Below are 16,941 nucleotides of genomic sequence, written 5' to 3'. Positions count from 1 at the left end.
GGGCCTGAGCAGTCTGTCCCCAAGCCCCCAGTTCCCACCTGGATTGTTGCCTGGGCCTGGGCACTCCCGCCCCTCACGTCTGCTCTGCCAGCAGCCGGGCCCCCTCCCTCCGAGTCCTGTTAGTCATGCCCCACAGACAAGGATCTTCCTGCCTCGAAGGGCAGGGCTCATAAGCAGTGCACATTCCCATTTCAGCCTCACAATTCCCTAGGCAGCTACCACTCACTCTCTTGCTTCTACCAAGGCTGAAGATATTTAGGGCCTCGCCTGATGCCACGCAACCGAGCTTGAAGTCAGTCTGGCTCCAGCACCTCTGCTGTTAGTCACTGCCCTGGACACCCTCCCAAATGCCCCTCTAGCTGCCTCAGTCAGGATTCCTTCTCCTCCCCTGTGCCGGTCAGCTGGGCCTCAGGCAGCGGATATACTCCCTGGAATGGGGAACAGGGCAGTGGACACAGCCATTAGGTGCACACACAGGGCCAGAGGCTAGAATGGGCAGGAAGCCTCTCCTAGTACCCCCTGACCATGTGCCTTTGTCTGCCAGGGAGCAAAGAGTGACGGGCACCATCGTCTTCATCCTGACGGGCATCTCTGTCTTCCTGGCTCCCATCCTGAAGGTGAGGCTCTGCACCCTCCACCAGGGCCCTGTCCCCCTAAGAAACACTGGCCGATGCCTCAGAGGTGGGGAGAGGGTCTCCACATGTACCTTCAAGAGGCAGGACCCAAAGAGATGTTTCATCACCATCCTTGTTTTCTGGAACATTACATCACTTATCAGCACTAGACAGTCCTCACTGCTCTTTTCCACTCCTCCCAGGGTCTATCCTCCCTTTTCTGGAGATGCTACTCCTTCAGAAAGTTTGGCCGAGTCCCATCCTGGTTTGGTTTGGTTTTGTTTGGTTTTAAGATTTTATTTATTCATTTGTCAGAGAGAGAGAGAGAAAGTACGTGCACACACAAGCAGGGAGAGCTGCCGGCAGAGGGAGAAGCAAGGAGCCCCATGCAGGACTCGATCCCACAACTCTGGGATCATGACCTGAGCAGAAGGCAGATGCTTAACTGACTGAGCCCCCCAAGGTGTCCTTGGCCAAGTTCTATCCTTGCTTAGATTAGGAATCTCCTGCCCTGGTTGTGCACATTGGGTTTTATGGCTCACTAGACCCCTCCTTGCTCACCCTTTTTCTGAAGTGTCAGACTTACAAGGGGAAGGCTTCTGTAGATTTTCCTGTGCTCTGTTCTCTGCTGCTCTGTCCTGCATGTCCTGGACACATAACTGATTCCCCACACCCACCCCCCACAGTTTGAAACTCCTTTTGGTCACATCCTCCCAGTCCAACTGGAAGAGATGAAGTCAGACGAGAGTACACCCAGTGTGGGCATCCGCGAACACTCTGCTTAGGTTTCTCCGTCTCTCCAGTTCAGCCACTCACCTGCTGTGTTCATTTGCTGCCATAACACAATACCGCAGACCAGGGTGCCTACACAACACTTATTTTCTTACAGTTCTGGAGGCTAGAGGTTTCTGATCAAAGAGTCACTAGCTTTGGTCTCTTCTGAAGCCAGATATGGGGAAATGTTAATTATTACTCTGGCCATCATGGAAAACTTTACGTGAGTCTGCATGGCTTCAGGGACTCTGATATTGTCTTTGCATTCAATGACAAAATGATTTGAAAAATCCTATCCCCCCTCAAAAAAATTCTACCCATGTTCTTTTGTAATAAGAGTAGAAAAAATATAATATCATTTTACTCACCACCAATTAATCTATTTGATAAATTTTATAACAGAGAAGACCTATCTAGATTTTTGTTGATTTAGGATTTCTCATTTGATTGTATTAAGGTATATAGGATATATGTTTTCATTTTTTTGTTTATTTATATATATTTTTAAAGATTTTATTTATTTATTTGACAGAGATCATAAATAGGCAGAGCAGCTGGCAGAGAGAGAGGAGGAAGCAGGCTCCCCACTGAGCAGGGAGCCCAATGCGGGACTTGATCCCAGGACCCTGAGACCATGACCCGAACTGAAGGCAGAGGCTTAACCCACTGAACCACTCAGGCATCCCTGTTTATTTATATTTTTATATCTTCCTATAAAGATAGGCTTTCAGAGGAAGTCAGCAACTTTGCACCCACTTCTTCAGAGACTGATTCCACCCAAAACTGCTTCTGGGAATGAGATCTCAAGTGTCCTTGAGGCAGACCTTTCCCATCACAACCTGACAACTATCCAAATGTCTTCCATCTTAACCAAGCAAAATAAAACCATTTCTAAAAACAGCAACAGAAAAAAGATTGGGTTTCAAAATTGTTAAGTGATTAAGACATTATCACTAGCTGACGCTAGTACTAATTTTGACACTTGTACTAATTTGGTGAGATAACCAAAGATCTGCACATTGGTGATGACAGGGCTGAAGATTGTCACCGGTCTCGTAGCAGTAAAAATCAGTGTGTCTAAGTCAGGACAACCATCCATTGAGAGAGAAATTTCATCCCGTACTGTTCAAAGTAGTAAGGCTAACTTTAGGCTAAAGGAAAGATATTTTGTATAGCCAGTTCAAGAAAAATATAACTTAACCCAGATCTGAGGTCCTAGATTTAATCCCAGCATTTATTGCCAATAAGAAAAATCCTCCAGGGTGCCTGGGTGGTTCAGTTGGTTAAGCACCTACCTCTGGCTCAGGTCATGATCCCAGGATTCTTGGATCAAAGCCCCTCCCCTGCTCAGTGGGAATCTGCTTCTCCTTCTCTCTTTGCCTCCCCCATCACTTGTTCTCTCTCTCAAATAAATTAAAAAATCTTTTTTTTTTAAGATTTTATTTATTTACTTGACAGACAGAGATCACAAGTAGGCAGAGAGGCAGAGAGAGAGAGGAGGAAGCAGGCTCCCTGCTGAGCAGAGAGCCTGATGTGAGGCTCAATCCCAGGACCCTGGGATCATGACCTGAGCTGAAAGCAGAGGCTTAACCCACTGAGCCACCCAGGTGCCCCTAAATAAAAAAATCTTTTAAAAAAATTATCCATAAAGCTTATTTACCTTTTTGCAACTGTATCATTTGCCCATGTCTGTCAAATTAGGCATAGCTGAGTACATACCAGATTCAGAGAACATACATTGGAGAGCTGTCTACCTAAGACATTAATTGAAGAACTTTAATTTTTTTAAGCTTTATTTATTTATTTATTTGAGAGAGAGAGAGAGAGAGCAGGGTGGGGGAGAGACAGAGGGAGAGAATCCTAAAGTAGACTCCCTGCTGAGCATGAAGCCCATCGTGGGGCTCAATCCCAGGACCTTAACATCATGACCTGAGCCGAATCAAGAATTGGGCACTTAACCAACTGAGCCACTCAGTCACCCTTGGACCTTTAATTCTTGTTTATATAGCCAACAAGGGAGAGGGCTCTTTGGTGCCACAAATTTTAGAGGGTACAAATTGGATCCTAGTTATTAGTGTTTCTGTTTTTATCAAGGTTTCTAAATCAGTTCTTAACTATACCCTTGTACCAGTTCCTCCAGTCGAATTCTGCTCTAGCACTTCTCAAATTTTAATGTGTATAAAAATCACCTTGGAGGGACGCCTGGTTGGTTCAATCGGTTAAGTATCTGACTCTTGATCTCAGCTCGGGTCTTGATCTCAGGGTCACAAGTTCAAGCCCAACATTGGGCGGTCAAAAAAAAAAGATATACATATATATACATATGTATTTCATATATATATGAAAAAATATGTGAAAAATTTATTTATCTGCATATATGTGAATATGTGTGTGTGTGTGTGTGTGTGCACGTGCATGTGTGTATATGAAAAAAATTACCTGGGAATCTTGTTAAATAAAGATACTAATATAACACTGTATATTAAATATTCTGAAATTAGAATTAAAACTTAAAAAAAGATACTGATTCAGTAAGTATGGGTAGAACCAAAATTCTGCATTTTTTAAAAGATTTTATTTATTTATTTGACAGAGAGAGATCACAAGCGGTAGAGAGGCAGGCAGAGAGAGAGGAGGAAGCAGGCTCCCTGCTGAGCAGAAAGCCCCATGCGGGGCTCGATTCCAGGACCCTGAGATCATGACCTGAGCTGAAGGCAGCGGCTTAACCCACTGAGCCAGCCAGGTGCCCCCAAATTCTGCATTTTTAACAAGCTCATGTCAATGCCAATGATGCCAGCCCAAAGGCCACACTTGGGGCAGTAAGGGATGAAGTCTCTCTCAGTGGATGGTTGTCCTGATTTAGACACTGCGATTTTTATTGCTAGAGGATCAGTGATAATCTTCAGCCCTGTCATCACCAATTTGCAAATCTTTGGTTATCTCGCCAAGTGAGGACGTTGGAGGATGAGGTGGTCGAGTATCCGATGGGCAGCATGAACATCTTATCCACTCAGTTCTGCAAACCCCTGGTCCTTCTCAAGCCCTGAAGGGTTGTCCTGTTTTGCTTCATGTTTTGCTCCCACCTTGCCACTGTTCTTCAGGACTGTGGATTTCTGCACTCTGCCTCCAGGGAACCCCCGGCCATATGAAAAGCCCCCTCTTTGATCCCCATCAGTTGTTCTCATGGTCTCAGCTTCAAGTCATATGGGAAGTGTCCTTACATTTGTGGAACTGTGATCGTTGTCAACTCCTCCAACAGAGAGTAGAAATCTAACATTCAAGGCACCTTTTTTCTATTTTCTCTTTCATTACTGTTTGAAAAGGGCTTTCTGGGGGATCCAGGGAAGATTTGTATGGATTAATCTCCAATTCTAGATCACAGCCCCATCACTTGTCAGTGTGATATCATGGACCTTTGGGGTTTGCTGAGAACACTGCTTAAACCTGCAAATGACAAGACTGGAGATAATTTCCTAGGGTTAATGCATGACTTTTTGATCAGGTACTGGTAACTGCAAATTCTCTATGACTTAGTGCAGTTCTCCTCATCAGGTCCAAAGGGAAGTTTGTTTTTTTTTTTAATAATTTTTAAAAATTTTTAATAAACATTTTATGTATTATTAGCCCCAGGGGTACAGGTCTGTGAATCACCAGGTTTACACACTTCACATCACTCCATAGCACATACCCTCCCCAATGTCCATAACCCCATCACCCTCTCCCTACCCCCCTCCCCACAGCCACCCTCAGTTTGTTTTGTGACATTAAGAGTTTCTTATGGTTTGTCTCCCTCCCCATCCCATCTTGTTTCATTTATTCTTCTCCTATACCCCCAAACCCCACGTTGCATCTCCACTTCCTCATATCAGGGAGATCATATGATTGACTTATTTCGCTAAGCATAATACCCTCTAGTTCCATCCACATCATCGCAAATGGCAAGATTTCATTTCTTTTGATGGCTGCATAGTATTCCATTCTTTATCCATTCATCTGTTGATGGACATCTAGGTTCTTTTCATAGGTTGGCTATTTGTGGACATTGCTGCTATAAACACTCGGGCGCACATGCCCCTTCAGATCACTACGTCTGTATCTTTAGGGTAAATACCCAATAGTGCAATTGCTGCATTGTAGGGTAGCTCTATTTTCAACTTTTTGAGGACCCTCCATGCTGTTTTTCAGAGTGCTTGCACCAGCTTGCATTCCCACACAAAAGGAAGTTTTAAGCCATCTGAAATTTGTAAGATTTTATTTCTCTCTCAATTGCTCCCACACTTTGAGAATGATTAGGACAGTGTTGCTCATGGTAATTTTTACTTTGTTTCATAATTAGTCAAAAAATCTCGTAAGCCATGTACAAATGGAATGATGCAGTGGCCATATTTTCCTTCTTTAAGATCAGATGTCTTGGATTGAGGTTTATAGCTTATGGGTCCAAATCATGGTTTCTGTTAAAAAAAATGAGGCCAGTCTAACTTATGATAAAAGAGGTTACTTATTTGGTAGGATTTATGGACATCCTAAGTGGCATCTAAAATTGAGCACAGGGATACCTGGGTGGCTCAGTCGTTAAGCATCTGCCTTCAGCTCAGGTCACGATCCCAGGGTCCTGGGATGGAGCCCCACATTGGTCTCTCTGCTCAGTGGAGAGCCTGGTTCTCTCTCTCCCACTCCTCCAGCTTGACTTCCTTATCTCTCTATGTCTCTCTCTATCAAATAATAAATAAAATATTAAAAACAAATAAATAAATAAAAGTTGAGCACAAGACTGTATTTGCCTACATGTTCCAATATGACCACCCTGAAATCAAAGCAGACCCTTGTTCACGGTGGCACATGTCAAAGAGGCAGAAAAAGGGAAGGACGAGGAGGTGCTGGATCAGTTGGCTGAGCGCCCAATTCTTGATTTCAGCACAGGTCATGATCTCAGGGTTGTGAGATCAAGCCCCACATTAGGCTCCATGCTGGGCATAGTATGGAGTCTGCTTAAGATTCTCTCTCTCCCTCTCCCTCTGCCCTCCCCGCCCCTCCCCCTGCAGCTTTCTTACACACACACACTCTCCAAAAAAAGAAAAAAAAAAAAAAGTTGGGGGGAGGTGGTTGAATAGATTAGAAAGGGTTAGAGAGACAGTGGAGAAATGCCTCAAAAGGCTCCTAAAGAGTCACAGTGATGATCGTAGAACAGTATGAGTGATATGGTTCTATTTTTTAAAAAGCTAACAAATTACCTGTGAGCATGATCAGAAAAGAAGGATGCTCACCAAGCCATTAGCAGTTAGTTGGCAATTAGTGGTGGTTGTTTACCTATACACATCTGTTTTGCTTTCTAATCCGATTATGTAGGGTGTATAATTTTTGTTAATCTGCTCGTACTCTCTGCTGATGGAGGTCAGGTCAATAAAGGTCCCCAGAGCAGTCCTGCTTTGTGGGGGGTCCTCAGCTGGGGCTGGAAGGGGAGAGAAGCTGACAAGAATCAGCAGAGGGCTTTCTGTGGAGCTTTCCTGTGTTCCAGAAGGTGTGTCTTCAGTCAAGCCCCAGGGCCTCGGCAGGGACAGGAGAAGGGCAACAGGGTGGTCGGGCTGGGGGAGCCGCTGCACAGGGAAAAGGGGGCAGGGCAGCCCTCCCCACCCACACTGGGTCCAGATCTGCTGTCAGAGGCTCAGTTCCCCTAAACACTAGCTCCTACCTGGCTTGGGGAAAGCCAAGGCAGGCCAGGGCCCCTCTGTGACCTGGCAGATGCCGTCATACAGAACAGGGCGGCCAACAGCCTGGCCAGGAGCAGAGGCCCAATCCAAAGCTCTGCTTCCCTCCCGTTTCAGTACATTCCCTTGCCAGTGCTGTACGGAGTCTTCCTCTACATGGGCGTGGCCTCCCTCAACGGCATCCAGGTAAGGTTCTCACCACCCCACCCAGCCCCAGGCTACTCTGACCCCAGTCAGCTCTCCATGTCAGCTGCCATATTCCCGAAACCCCAAGTGCTCGCTTTCCCACTTCAGTGGAGAAATAACGGTGATAAAGATACTACCATGTACTTTGTGCCAAGTCAACTCACTACAGCAGGCCCTTCATAGGTGTTCTGTAATAAACTCTGTGTAAATAGGTGCTGTGAAACCTATTTACAGACGAGGAAACGGGCTCAGGATTCCCACCCTGATGGGGCGGAGTCCAATGAGCATTTCACTACAACTCTCTTCTTCTCTAAGCAGAAGAAAACGTTTTGTTGTTCTTTACTTAGCAGGGTGTACCAGATGTCTTGGATATCTTCGCGTTGCAGTTAGGTGCATTTTGGGGGCGGGGGCAGGGTTCACGTGTGGCTGTGTGGCCAGCTGCAGGGCTGTACTCACAGGCAGGGCCCAGACCTACTCCCCGAAGGGCTCCCAAAGTGTCCTCCTAGACCTGCAGCCCGCATCCTGGGCATTCTTAGTCCAGACAAGGGGCTACCTCCTATGAGACCCTACCACCTCCCGCCTTCCCTGGTCCCAACCCCCAGCAGGGCCACCTCCCACCCAGGGTCCCCACTGCTGGCTGAGCCTAGCGCTCTCCGCTAGTTCTGGGAACGCTGCAAGCTCTTCCTCATGCCGGCCAAGCACCAGCCAGACCACGCCTTCCTGCGGCACGTGCCCCTGCGCCGGATCCACCTCTTCACGCTGGTGCAGATCCTCTGCCTGGCAGTGCTCTGGATCCTCAAGTCCACGGTGGCCGCCATCATCTTCCCGGTCATGGTAAGGTGGCACGGGCTCCCCAGCCCACTGCGATGACTGGGCCTGGGCAGGCGTCCCCAGTGGGGCCATCTGCTGGTGCAGATGGCTTGACGCTCTCTGGGTCACAGAGGCAAGCGCAGAACAAGAGATTTGGGTCATGAGTCCAGGCCAGATAGAGAGGGGGGCATAGGGGGACGGTGTGGGAGCCTGGGGGCTAATGTGTGGAGAAAGCCTGCAGGGCTGGACTGGCAGCCAGAGTGAGAACACCGAGGTGGGATCTGAAATGTGCCCACATGGGATTCTCAACCCTGGGTGACCATCAGACTCACTTGGCAGCTTTTTAAAACTGTGTGCCCAGGACTCACCCCAGATCAGTTAAATTGGTATCTCTTGGGGAAACCCAAGCATTGGTGTCTGTAGTTAACTCTGCAGGTGAGCATAAATGTGCAGTCAAGGTTGAGAACGACCACTCCAGGGCATGGGAAATGGATCCTCCCCAGTAAGGCCCTCATGGGATTTAGCAGTAACAAGGGAAAAGGAAAGGAAATTATAGTCAGAATTAGCATGTGTGGAGCCTTGTTTCATTTAGTCCACAGCAGCCTTAAAATACTACTCCTAACCCCGTTTTACAGGCTGAGGCTCTAGGGCACCTGCAGGTTCAATCAGTTAAGCCACTGCCTTTGGCTCGGGTCATGATCCCAGGGTCCTGGAATCGAGCCCCACATCGGGGTCCCTGCTCAGCAGAGAGCCTGCTTCTCCCTCTCCCTCTACCCCTGCTTGTGCTTTCTCTGTGTCAAATATATAAATAAAATCTTAAAAAAAAACCAAAAAACGAAAACTGAGGCTCAGAGAACATGTGTGTGTGACCCAAATTCACTCTGTGGTTCTGAGCTTTGACAAATGTACAGATTAGTGGTTCCACAACCACAGTCATGATACAGAACAGTTCCATCATACCTAAAATTCCTTCATGCCATTTTTTTTTTTTTTGAGAGAGAGAGAGAAAGAGCGCATGTGTGACCGCAGGAGCAAGTGGGAGAGGGGCAGAGAGAGAATCTTAAGCAGGCTCCATGCCTGGCATGGAGCCTGACCAGGGGCTCAATCTCACGACCTGGGCTGAAATCAAGAGTTAGACACTTAACCCACAGAGCCACCCAGGCACGCCTGCCAGGCCATTTCTATGCAGACCGTGCCTCTTCCTACCCCTGCCCCTCCCTAGCAACCACTAATTTGTTTTCAGAGCCAGGATTTTTAAGACTCAGGTCTGTCCAGCTCTCGAGCTCTGCTGGCTCCCAAGAAGCAGGTCAGTGAGGAACCAGAGTTAAATCCAGCTGGCTCGTTTTATTCCTGACTTCATTTAGTGGCCTGTTCTTGGTAGTGAAGGGACAATATTTATAACTAGTTACCCTGGGCCCATGGAATTAATTATTAAAAGGCCAATATTTAATCCTTCCCTAAAGCACACATTTTTCCCCTTTTTGTGTATGCTGAGCAGAACCAAACTTTCTAGACTTTACTGTAAAAATTCCCAATATTCCAGAACATGTTATTCAGTGTACTTTATACTTGTTTTTTGGGTTTTTTTTTTTAAGATTTTATTTATTTGACAGACAGAGATCACAGAGAAGCAGGCAGAGAGGAGGAAGTAGGCTCCCTGCCAAGCAGAGAGCCCAATGCGGGGCTCGATCCCAGGACCCTGTGATCATGACCTGAGCTGAAGGCAGAGGCCCTAACCCACTGAGCCACCCAGGCACCCCATACTTTATACTTGTTAACAGAGATTGGCAGCCCTCAGAAATAGGGACAGAGGGACAGTGGGCCTCAAAGCATGATCTCTGACCCAGAAGTACCAACATCTCCTTGGATACTTGTTAGAGATACAGATTCTCAGGCCCCAGACCCGCTGACTCAGGACCTCTGGGTGGGGGGGTCCCCCAGCAGTGTATGGATTAACAAGCCCTTCGGGTGTTTTGATGGAAGCTCAAGTTTGAGGATCACTGATTTAAAGAATAATTGTAGTAGTTCTGTAGCCCTCGGTCTCGGCCTGGCTCCCCCCTTCAGCTGTCACAGACTCTATGCCCTAGCTCAATGGTAGGCTTTGCCACTCAACTGAGGAAAAGGCCAGTTGAGAGGAACCAAGATGGGCAGGTGGTAAATGATGGTTTGTCGGAGCTCTGAGATGGCTCCAAAGATACCAGGGCAAGTCCCTAAACATAGCTGACTGAGGGAGAGAAAACAATGTCTGAGTTTGGGGCCTTGATCTCAGAGTTTTCTCTTAACTCTCACCACAGATCCTGGGCCTAATCATCGTTCGAAGACTTCTGGACCTCATCTTCTCCCAGCATGATCTGGCCTGGATTGACAACATCCTTCCAGAAAAGGAGAAGAAGGAGACAGATAAAAAGAAGAGAAGGAAAGGGGCCCATGAGGACAGTGACGAGGAGGTGGGGAGGATGTGAGCCCAGGGCTGAGGGAAGCGATGAAGAGACCCTCCCTCCATTTTTGCCCAGGCCAGGAAGAGGGTGGGCTCTCAGGTGGCCAGCTGTGATCACCTGGTCCTAGTCGGGATGAGCTGAGTCTTCTGCCTGTGTTGGTGTGGGGTGCTGAGAGCTTGTCTGCTTGTGGGAATAGCCTCAGAATGAACCCCTCCCCCAACCCAGGGAAAGGCTGGTTGTCACATCCATTCACTCCCAATTCTGTGAGCTCCCAGGGCTGTTACCAACAGCAGTTCAGGTTCTTGATGGGACAGGGCAGAAGACCTGGCTCCATCATGGGGGAGGTTATGAGGACTAACCTCCAAAGAATGGAACGGTCTCAGGGGAAGAGTCTGATGGACACCAGTTAGTAGATTGGACTCCTAGACAGGTGGAAGGACTAGGAACAAGGTTTATTTGGCCTGCCCCTGGGGTATTAGGGAAGAAGGTAGGGAAAGAGGCAAATGTCCTCACTGAAAGGAGAATGGCTACATTCCCCAGATTCTGGGGACCACCTGGTTGCCCCATCTTCTCCTCTCATGCTTCCTCCCCATCCCACCCCTAAAGCACTCGGAGTCAACAGACAGGAAGCCAGTCCAGAACTAAGAGTAAGTCACAAAATGTGAAGCAGAAAGATCACCTAGTTCAAGTGCTCATTAGAGACGATGAAACAATCCTCCAAAATGGAAGTGGTTCACCTGAGATGGACATGTGGCTAAATGTCTAAAAGGGAATTAAGAAGATAGTTCCTGACTTAAAAAAAAAAAATTATTATTTAAAAAAAATTTTTTTGGGCGCCTGGGTGGCTCAGTGGGTTAAAGCCTCTGCCTTCGGCTTAGGTCATGATCCCGGGGTCCTGGGATCGAGGCCCGCATCGGGCTCTCTGCTCAGCAGGGAGCCTGCTTTGCCCTCTCTCTCTCTCTCTCTCTGCCTACTCTGTCAAATAAATAAACAAAATCTTAAAAAAAAAATTTTTTTTCACTTGAGAAAGAGAGCAAGAGCAGGGAGAGGGGCAGAATTAGAGGGAGAAGCAGACTCCCCACTGAGCAGGGAGCCCCATGTGGGGCTTGATCCCAGGACCCGGAGATCATGACCTGAGCTGAAGGCAGATGCTTAACCAAGTGAGCCCCCTAGGCGCCCTTTGTCCTGACTTTGATCACTTCCAACATGCTAAGCTGCCCATGTCATCTAGCAACACACCTGGCTCCCGTTCTTCTGGGTCTGACTGGAACCCACATCCCTGCATCCACCTGGAACTCTTCTAGTGAATTTTGCTTTTTGTAGATCCAAGTTCATAGGCAAATTCTTGCTGACTGGTGGCAGTCAGACCATCTTCTGATGGTAGTGATAGACCCAAACTCCCCTGGTCCTTAACTGCTTTCCTCTTCCAGGTAGGAAGAGGCCCATCATTCATTCATGTTTTTCATTGATGATTTAGATGGTTTTCAAGGACAGGCATTGAGAACAAAGAAACTGAGAGTCTAAGTACCTTTTAAAGACAAATACTTACTCTTTCATTGATTCATTCAATAAATATTTGAGTGGCTACCACATGCCAGGAACTAATCCAGGGTTGGGGAGAAGCGTGATACATTCAATGGAAAAATGGGACTCAATTTGCACAAATTCATTTTACACGCCTTTACAGCAACACCAGCTATTGTGTGAGATGCACTCCTGAGAGACCGCTTACTATGATAGTTGACACTCTTCTGGTCAATGTTCCTGGAACAGTTCTGTCCTGTTTAGGACAAAAGGCTATGATCACCCCCTCAGTGAGCCCCAGAGTGTTTGCAGCACCCCGTTTAGACTGGATGTAGAGAGGATGGTGGTTGGCACATTGTGGATGCGTGTATTTTCCATCTTGGCAAGAAAGTGAAAGCTGTTGTATTAGTGGTGTTTATCAGCTTTTCCCACTATTTCTCTCCAGCCCCAGTTCCCTTCTCCCTCAGTTATAAAGATTCCCATGGAAAGTGTCCAATCAGATCCCCAAAATGGTATCCACTGCATTGCCAGTAAGTAAACACATGGTGTCTCTCCCTTCCTACTTACTACTAATTCTTCACCTCTTCCTCCAAGGAATTTCCATCTTTCACTTAGGGGGACCTAATGGTCTTAGATGCTAGAGGACTCCTGTGGTAGGCAGAGTTCAGTGAGAACTGGGCCCCAAGGATTCGGACTTCAACCAATGGAATCCCCAAGTCAAACCCTGCAGGTGCCTGAGATCAAGCTTCACTTCCATTTAGGCAAAGCCTCTCATTCCTTCCTTTCCCCTGGTCCCTCCAGAGGCCTGTGGCGCCACCAGGCCCTCCCTTGAATTGTTTCAGACCACATCAATCCACACGACCCATTTAGCCTCCCATGTTTTCCAGTGGTTGTTGAAAATGATTGAGGGTTCAAATCCAAGCTGAGTTGTTCCCTTTAGAGAAACAGGTAGCATCGCATCTGGATCATAAATTAGCAGGGAAGATCGTAGTGGTTGGGCTGTGATTCAGTATGAACAACGAGCACCTTCCTCCTGCTGAAAGGGAGGCTGCCTGTAAGCATTGCTTACAAAGATCCTGTGGGGTTCTGTAGCTGCCTTTACGCCCTCACAGCTTTGGTTCCCTACCAGAGGACAGTCCTGTTATCAAGACCATAGCCTATCCCCGGAGTAATCAGGAAGCTCCCACTTGAGTCCCAACCTTGGTGTTCCTAGCATAGGGCTTGCCACTTTCCTAAAAGGCCCAGATTAAGATTCTACCAGGGGATTCCTTGAGGGGCTTCCCATCACTCTCTCCATCATTGGTACCTCTTCTTTTTTTTTTTTTTAACCTCTTCTTTTTTAATTGCTAACTCTCCTTCCCATTTGTATACTTTCATCACCCTTTCTCACTCTGCCCTCTCTCTGCCCCACACCCACCTATCCTGGCTGAGAGCCCTCTGGGGAAGGAGTAACTGAGCCAGAAGCCACCCATGAGGCCCCGATTTCCTCTTGCATAGCGTTGGCTGTGGGGATTGGAGAAGAGGAAGACAAGAGGGAAGCACTGGAGAAAGGTCTTCTCCAGTATCATTCTCAAACAGGCTCCACAACTGATGTTTTAATTTTCCTGCCAGGAAAAAGATCTTCCAGTTGGAGTTACTCATTCTGATTCGTCCTTCAGTGACTCAGAACTCGACCGAAGGTAATGGCCATGAAGTAGGCTCCTTGGGTATTAGAGAAGATACTAAGCAGTGGCCAGGAAGGCGGAGGGGCTAATTTCCCAGGTTAGCCAGTGTCTCCGGAAAAGGCCTTTGCTTGTCCACCTTGGGAGACAGAGGGGGTTGGACCTGATTATTGGCGCCAAGTAACAAATCTGTCCTCTTACTGACATAACATGATTACAGTACACAAAGGTGTTCTACTTTAGAAAAGGAATCACAGAATACTATGTACAATTAAAAAAACTGGGGAAAAAACAACAGAGAAAAACTACACATGACTTAAGCATGTATTACTGAATGCCAGGATAAATGAGCCCAAAGATCACACCACCAGGTTCTCCAGGACTATGTGGAATAAAGTAACAGCATGGTTAATTAGCAAAGGTCAGAAGCCTAATTAAATATCAAAGATTAAGTGGAGTGTGTGACTCCTGATCTCAGAGCTGTGAGTTCAACCCCCAGGTTGGGTATAGAGATTCCTTAAAAAAAAAAAAAAAAAAAAAATCCCGGCCGTTTCCAGGGCTCCCTGTGCCAACTGTGATACCTTAGTGCTCTTAATGAGAAGCCAGGAAGAGTGGACAACTTGATGACTGAAAACAAGGAAGGCTCAAAAACGGAAGAGAAATCCAGGGGCAAGAAAGTCAGCCTCAGCTGTTACTGGGGAAGACAGTAGGGTGCTCCTACGTGGTGACTAACCTGGATGGGCATCACTGTACTACATCACACATGAGCAAGGCATAGTCTATCCCAAGCCTATAGGGAGATAAACCTCCAGATTTAGATGTACTCATCCAAGAGATTTTAGAAAACATGCATGAGATCATCTGAGTTAGAAGTCAAAGCTGTTACCACATTGCCAAGATGAGAAGAGAAACCCCGTAATGAACCCCACTAAGTAGCGAACCCAAGGCCACTCTAGCCCAGGAGTGTCACAGGGCTAAGTTACATCCCTGCCTGCCTTCTCATCCCATCTCCCCAGTCAGGGTCCCTACACCATTACATGAATGCCACTGAGTTTTAGATATAAAGGTGTTGGGAGAAAAGCAGTCTGTCCCAATTTCTTAGTTTTAAGTAGCCTACACCAAATTGAACCTCTAACTGCCCCAATTTCAGTCCATGGAAAGAAAACGTGGACCAGGGTGGGGCATTTCCAGTACAAACTTGGTACAGCTACACTGGTGTTTTACCAGCTCTGTATAAGTAGGTGGGACCAGAGAGCACTGAACAGGATTCCATTTCAGGAAGGAAAAGGCTCAGCAACATGATCTAGTTGAAAGAAGATTAAGCATCTGAGGTCTACCAGGCATGATGCTTAATCCCTGGGAGCCTAGAGACAGGCCTACGAACAAAGACATACAGCTCCATGTGCCGAGAACAAGGGAGTACACGTAAGAGAAAGCAGCGTCTAAGGGAGGGATCTGCCTTATCTGGAAAGACCAAGAACGATAAATAGCAGACTGCCAGGTACACAGAATAAAGAAGAAAAGTGACAAAAGAAGGGCATTTCAGGCAGTGGGCACATGCCTGAAATACCTTTTGAAAATAGACACATGGCGAGGACTGCTGGGCTGGACGGGCAGTCAGACTAGAAGTAACCAGGAGGGCAAACATAAAAGGCCCCGACTGGCCAAACTAAGGAGCTGGAATTCTCTCTCTTACACGGTTAATCCCAAAAGTTCACCTTGGTGGTCATGTGAAGACCGGGCAGAGACTCCTGGCGAGACTACCTCAGCAAAGCACAGTGAAGGCCAAGCAGAGGCTGCGGCTCGTTGCCATGACATTAAGAGCTCATCAGCAAGGACAAAACGACTTGCTTTAGAGCCCGGCTCTGGAGGATAGCATGGAAAACACTGAGTGCTGTTTCAATCACTCTCCCTTCCCTCTTTTTCTCATTCAGTATCACGTTGCACTTCAGAATTTCCTGTCCAGCTTCGCCTGCTTTCAACTATTCACAGAGCCCAGTGTTCATGGTGCCACAGGTGAAGATAGAGATGGAGTCCGACTGTGACCTCACAGACGTGGACAAATACGGAAGAGAGACTGACGGCGAGACCACCCTCTAGGATGCAGCTGCCCCTGGACAGGGCTTCATCTTCACTGTGGGAGGACACGGTTGCATCTTCCCTGTGAGGCCTGGGTTAGGCCCCTGAACTTCTCTGAGCCGGTTTCCCTATTTGCTGAGCAGACGGAGTCATTCCACTTGCTAGGAAACGGATATATGGGTGAAAACTACTACTTACGTGCAAAGCTGTCTCCTTCTTTCTGTAGTCATAAAAAAAAAACCAACCAATATAAACATAATACCTTATTTTAAAATGCAGTCCAGGATAGAAATTATAACATTTCTTGAAATGAAAACGATTCTTGCCTCCCAAAATATAGCTAAGATAAAGGGAGCAATAGTAAATTTTTATTGAAACAAATACCAGTTAGATTTTTTTTTAAGCTTAGATTTTTAAAGTATTTAGAAGGTCTTGGAAAAAACCATTAAAATGCTCATACTTCAACAGACCAAAGTTGGAAAATTTGTTCTGCAACTTGACATATAAGAAATACATAAAATGCCCTATCTCATCTTCCCATCTCATGCAGCTTTTTAAAGCTCCTCTGGCAAGTCTGCGCCACCTGCATGCGCTCTAGGCCTAGGGCCAGGACGGAAGTGTGACTGGAGCTTCCCCAGACTGAAAAGCCAGTGCCCAAAGTCTACTAATGGAAAACCAATGCATGAGAGCGGGCAAATGTTTTCAAAATAAAATTGTTCTTGTTAAAATGAAACTCCCAACCACATTATGTCCACAAAATGATCCTTTAAATTATCACTGGTTTTATCCTTTAAAGTATCACTGGTTTTTCACAACCAGAATAAGACTTCTTTCTACTCTCGGGTTTGTCCTTCCTCCAAGTTTCCAATGACCTTGCTCCCAAAGTCAAACTCCCATCCACAGGACCCCTGCATGTTAGGCAGTGCTAATGTAAAATATTAGATTATAACTTTGCAGTATTAGATTAGTACTTTAAGGGCACCTGGGTGGCTCAGTGGGTTAAAGCCTCTGCCTTCAGCTCAGGTCATGATCCCAGGGTCCTGGGATCGAGCCCCGCATTGGGCTCTCTGCTCCGCGGAGAGCCTGCTTCCTCCTCTCTCTCTGCCTGCCTCTCTGCCTACTTGTAATCTCTGTCTGTCAAATAAATAAA

At 46.9% G+C, this 16,941-nt stretch overlaps 1 protein-coding gene across 11 annotated transcripts in view; it reads left to right on the top strand.

Moving 5' to 3' along the window:
• Window positions 1–16,265, top strand: part of SLC4A5 (solute carrier family 4 member 5) — a 105,169-nt gene extending 88,904 nt beyond the window's left edge. For 6 of the 11 annotated variants that reach the window (XM_044261427.1, XM_044261432.1, XM_044261436.1 and 3 more), the window contains 6 exons: window positions 545–617; window positions 7,211–7,279; window positions 7,940–8,113; window positions 10,384–10,547; window positions 13,663–13,730; window positions 15,647–16,265. In XM_044261427.1, the coding sequence (XP_044117362.1) occupies window positions 545–617; window positions 7,211–7,279; window positions 7,940–8,113; window positions 10,384–10,547; window positions 13,663–13,730; window positions 15,647–15,732 (634 nt within the window). In that variant the 3' untranslated portion in view covers window positions 15,733–16,265. Of the gene's footprint in view, window positions 1–544; window positions 618–7,210; window positions 7,280–7,939; window positions 8,114–10,383; window positions 10,548–12,496; window positions 12,582–13,662; window positions 13,731–14,990; window positions 15,386–15,425; window positions 15,442–15,646 lie in introns of those variants that run through there. The other 5 variants (XM_044261428.1, XM_044261429.1, XM_044261430.1 and 2 more) reach the window with 5 other exon arrangements.
• The last annotated feature ends 676 nt before the right edge of the window (window positions 16,266–16,941 follow it).

This window comes from Neovison vison, chromosome 8, assembly GCF_020171115.1.
Source record: "Neovison vison isolate M4711 chromosome 8, ASM_NN_V1, whole genome shotgun sequence".
NCBI lineage: Eukaryota > Metazoa > Chordata > Mammalia > Carnivora > Mustelidae > Neogale > Neogale vison.
The sequence above is the reverse complement of the archived record's forward strand: the minus strand, read 5'-3'. Positions and strand labels throughout refer to the sequence as shown.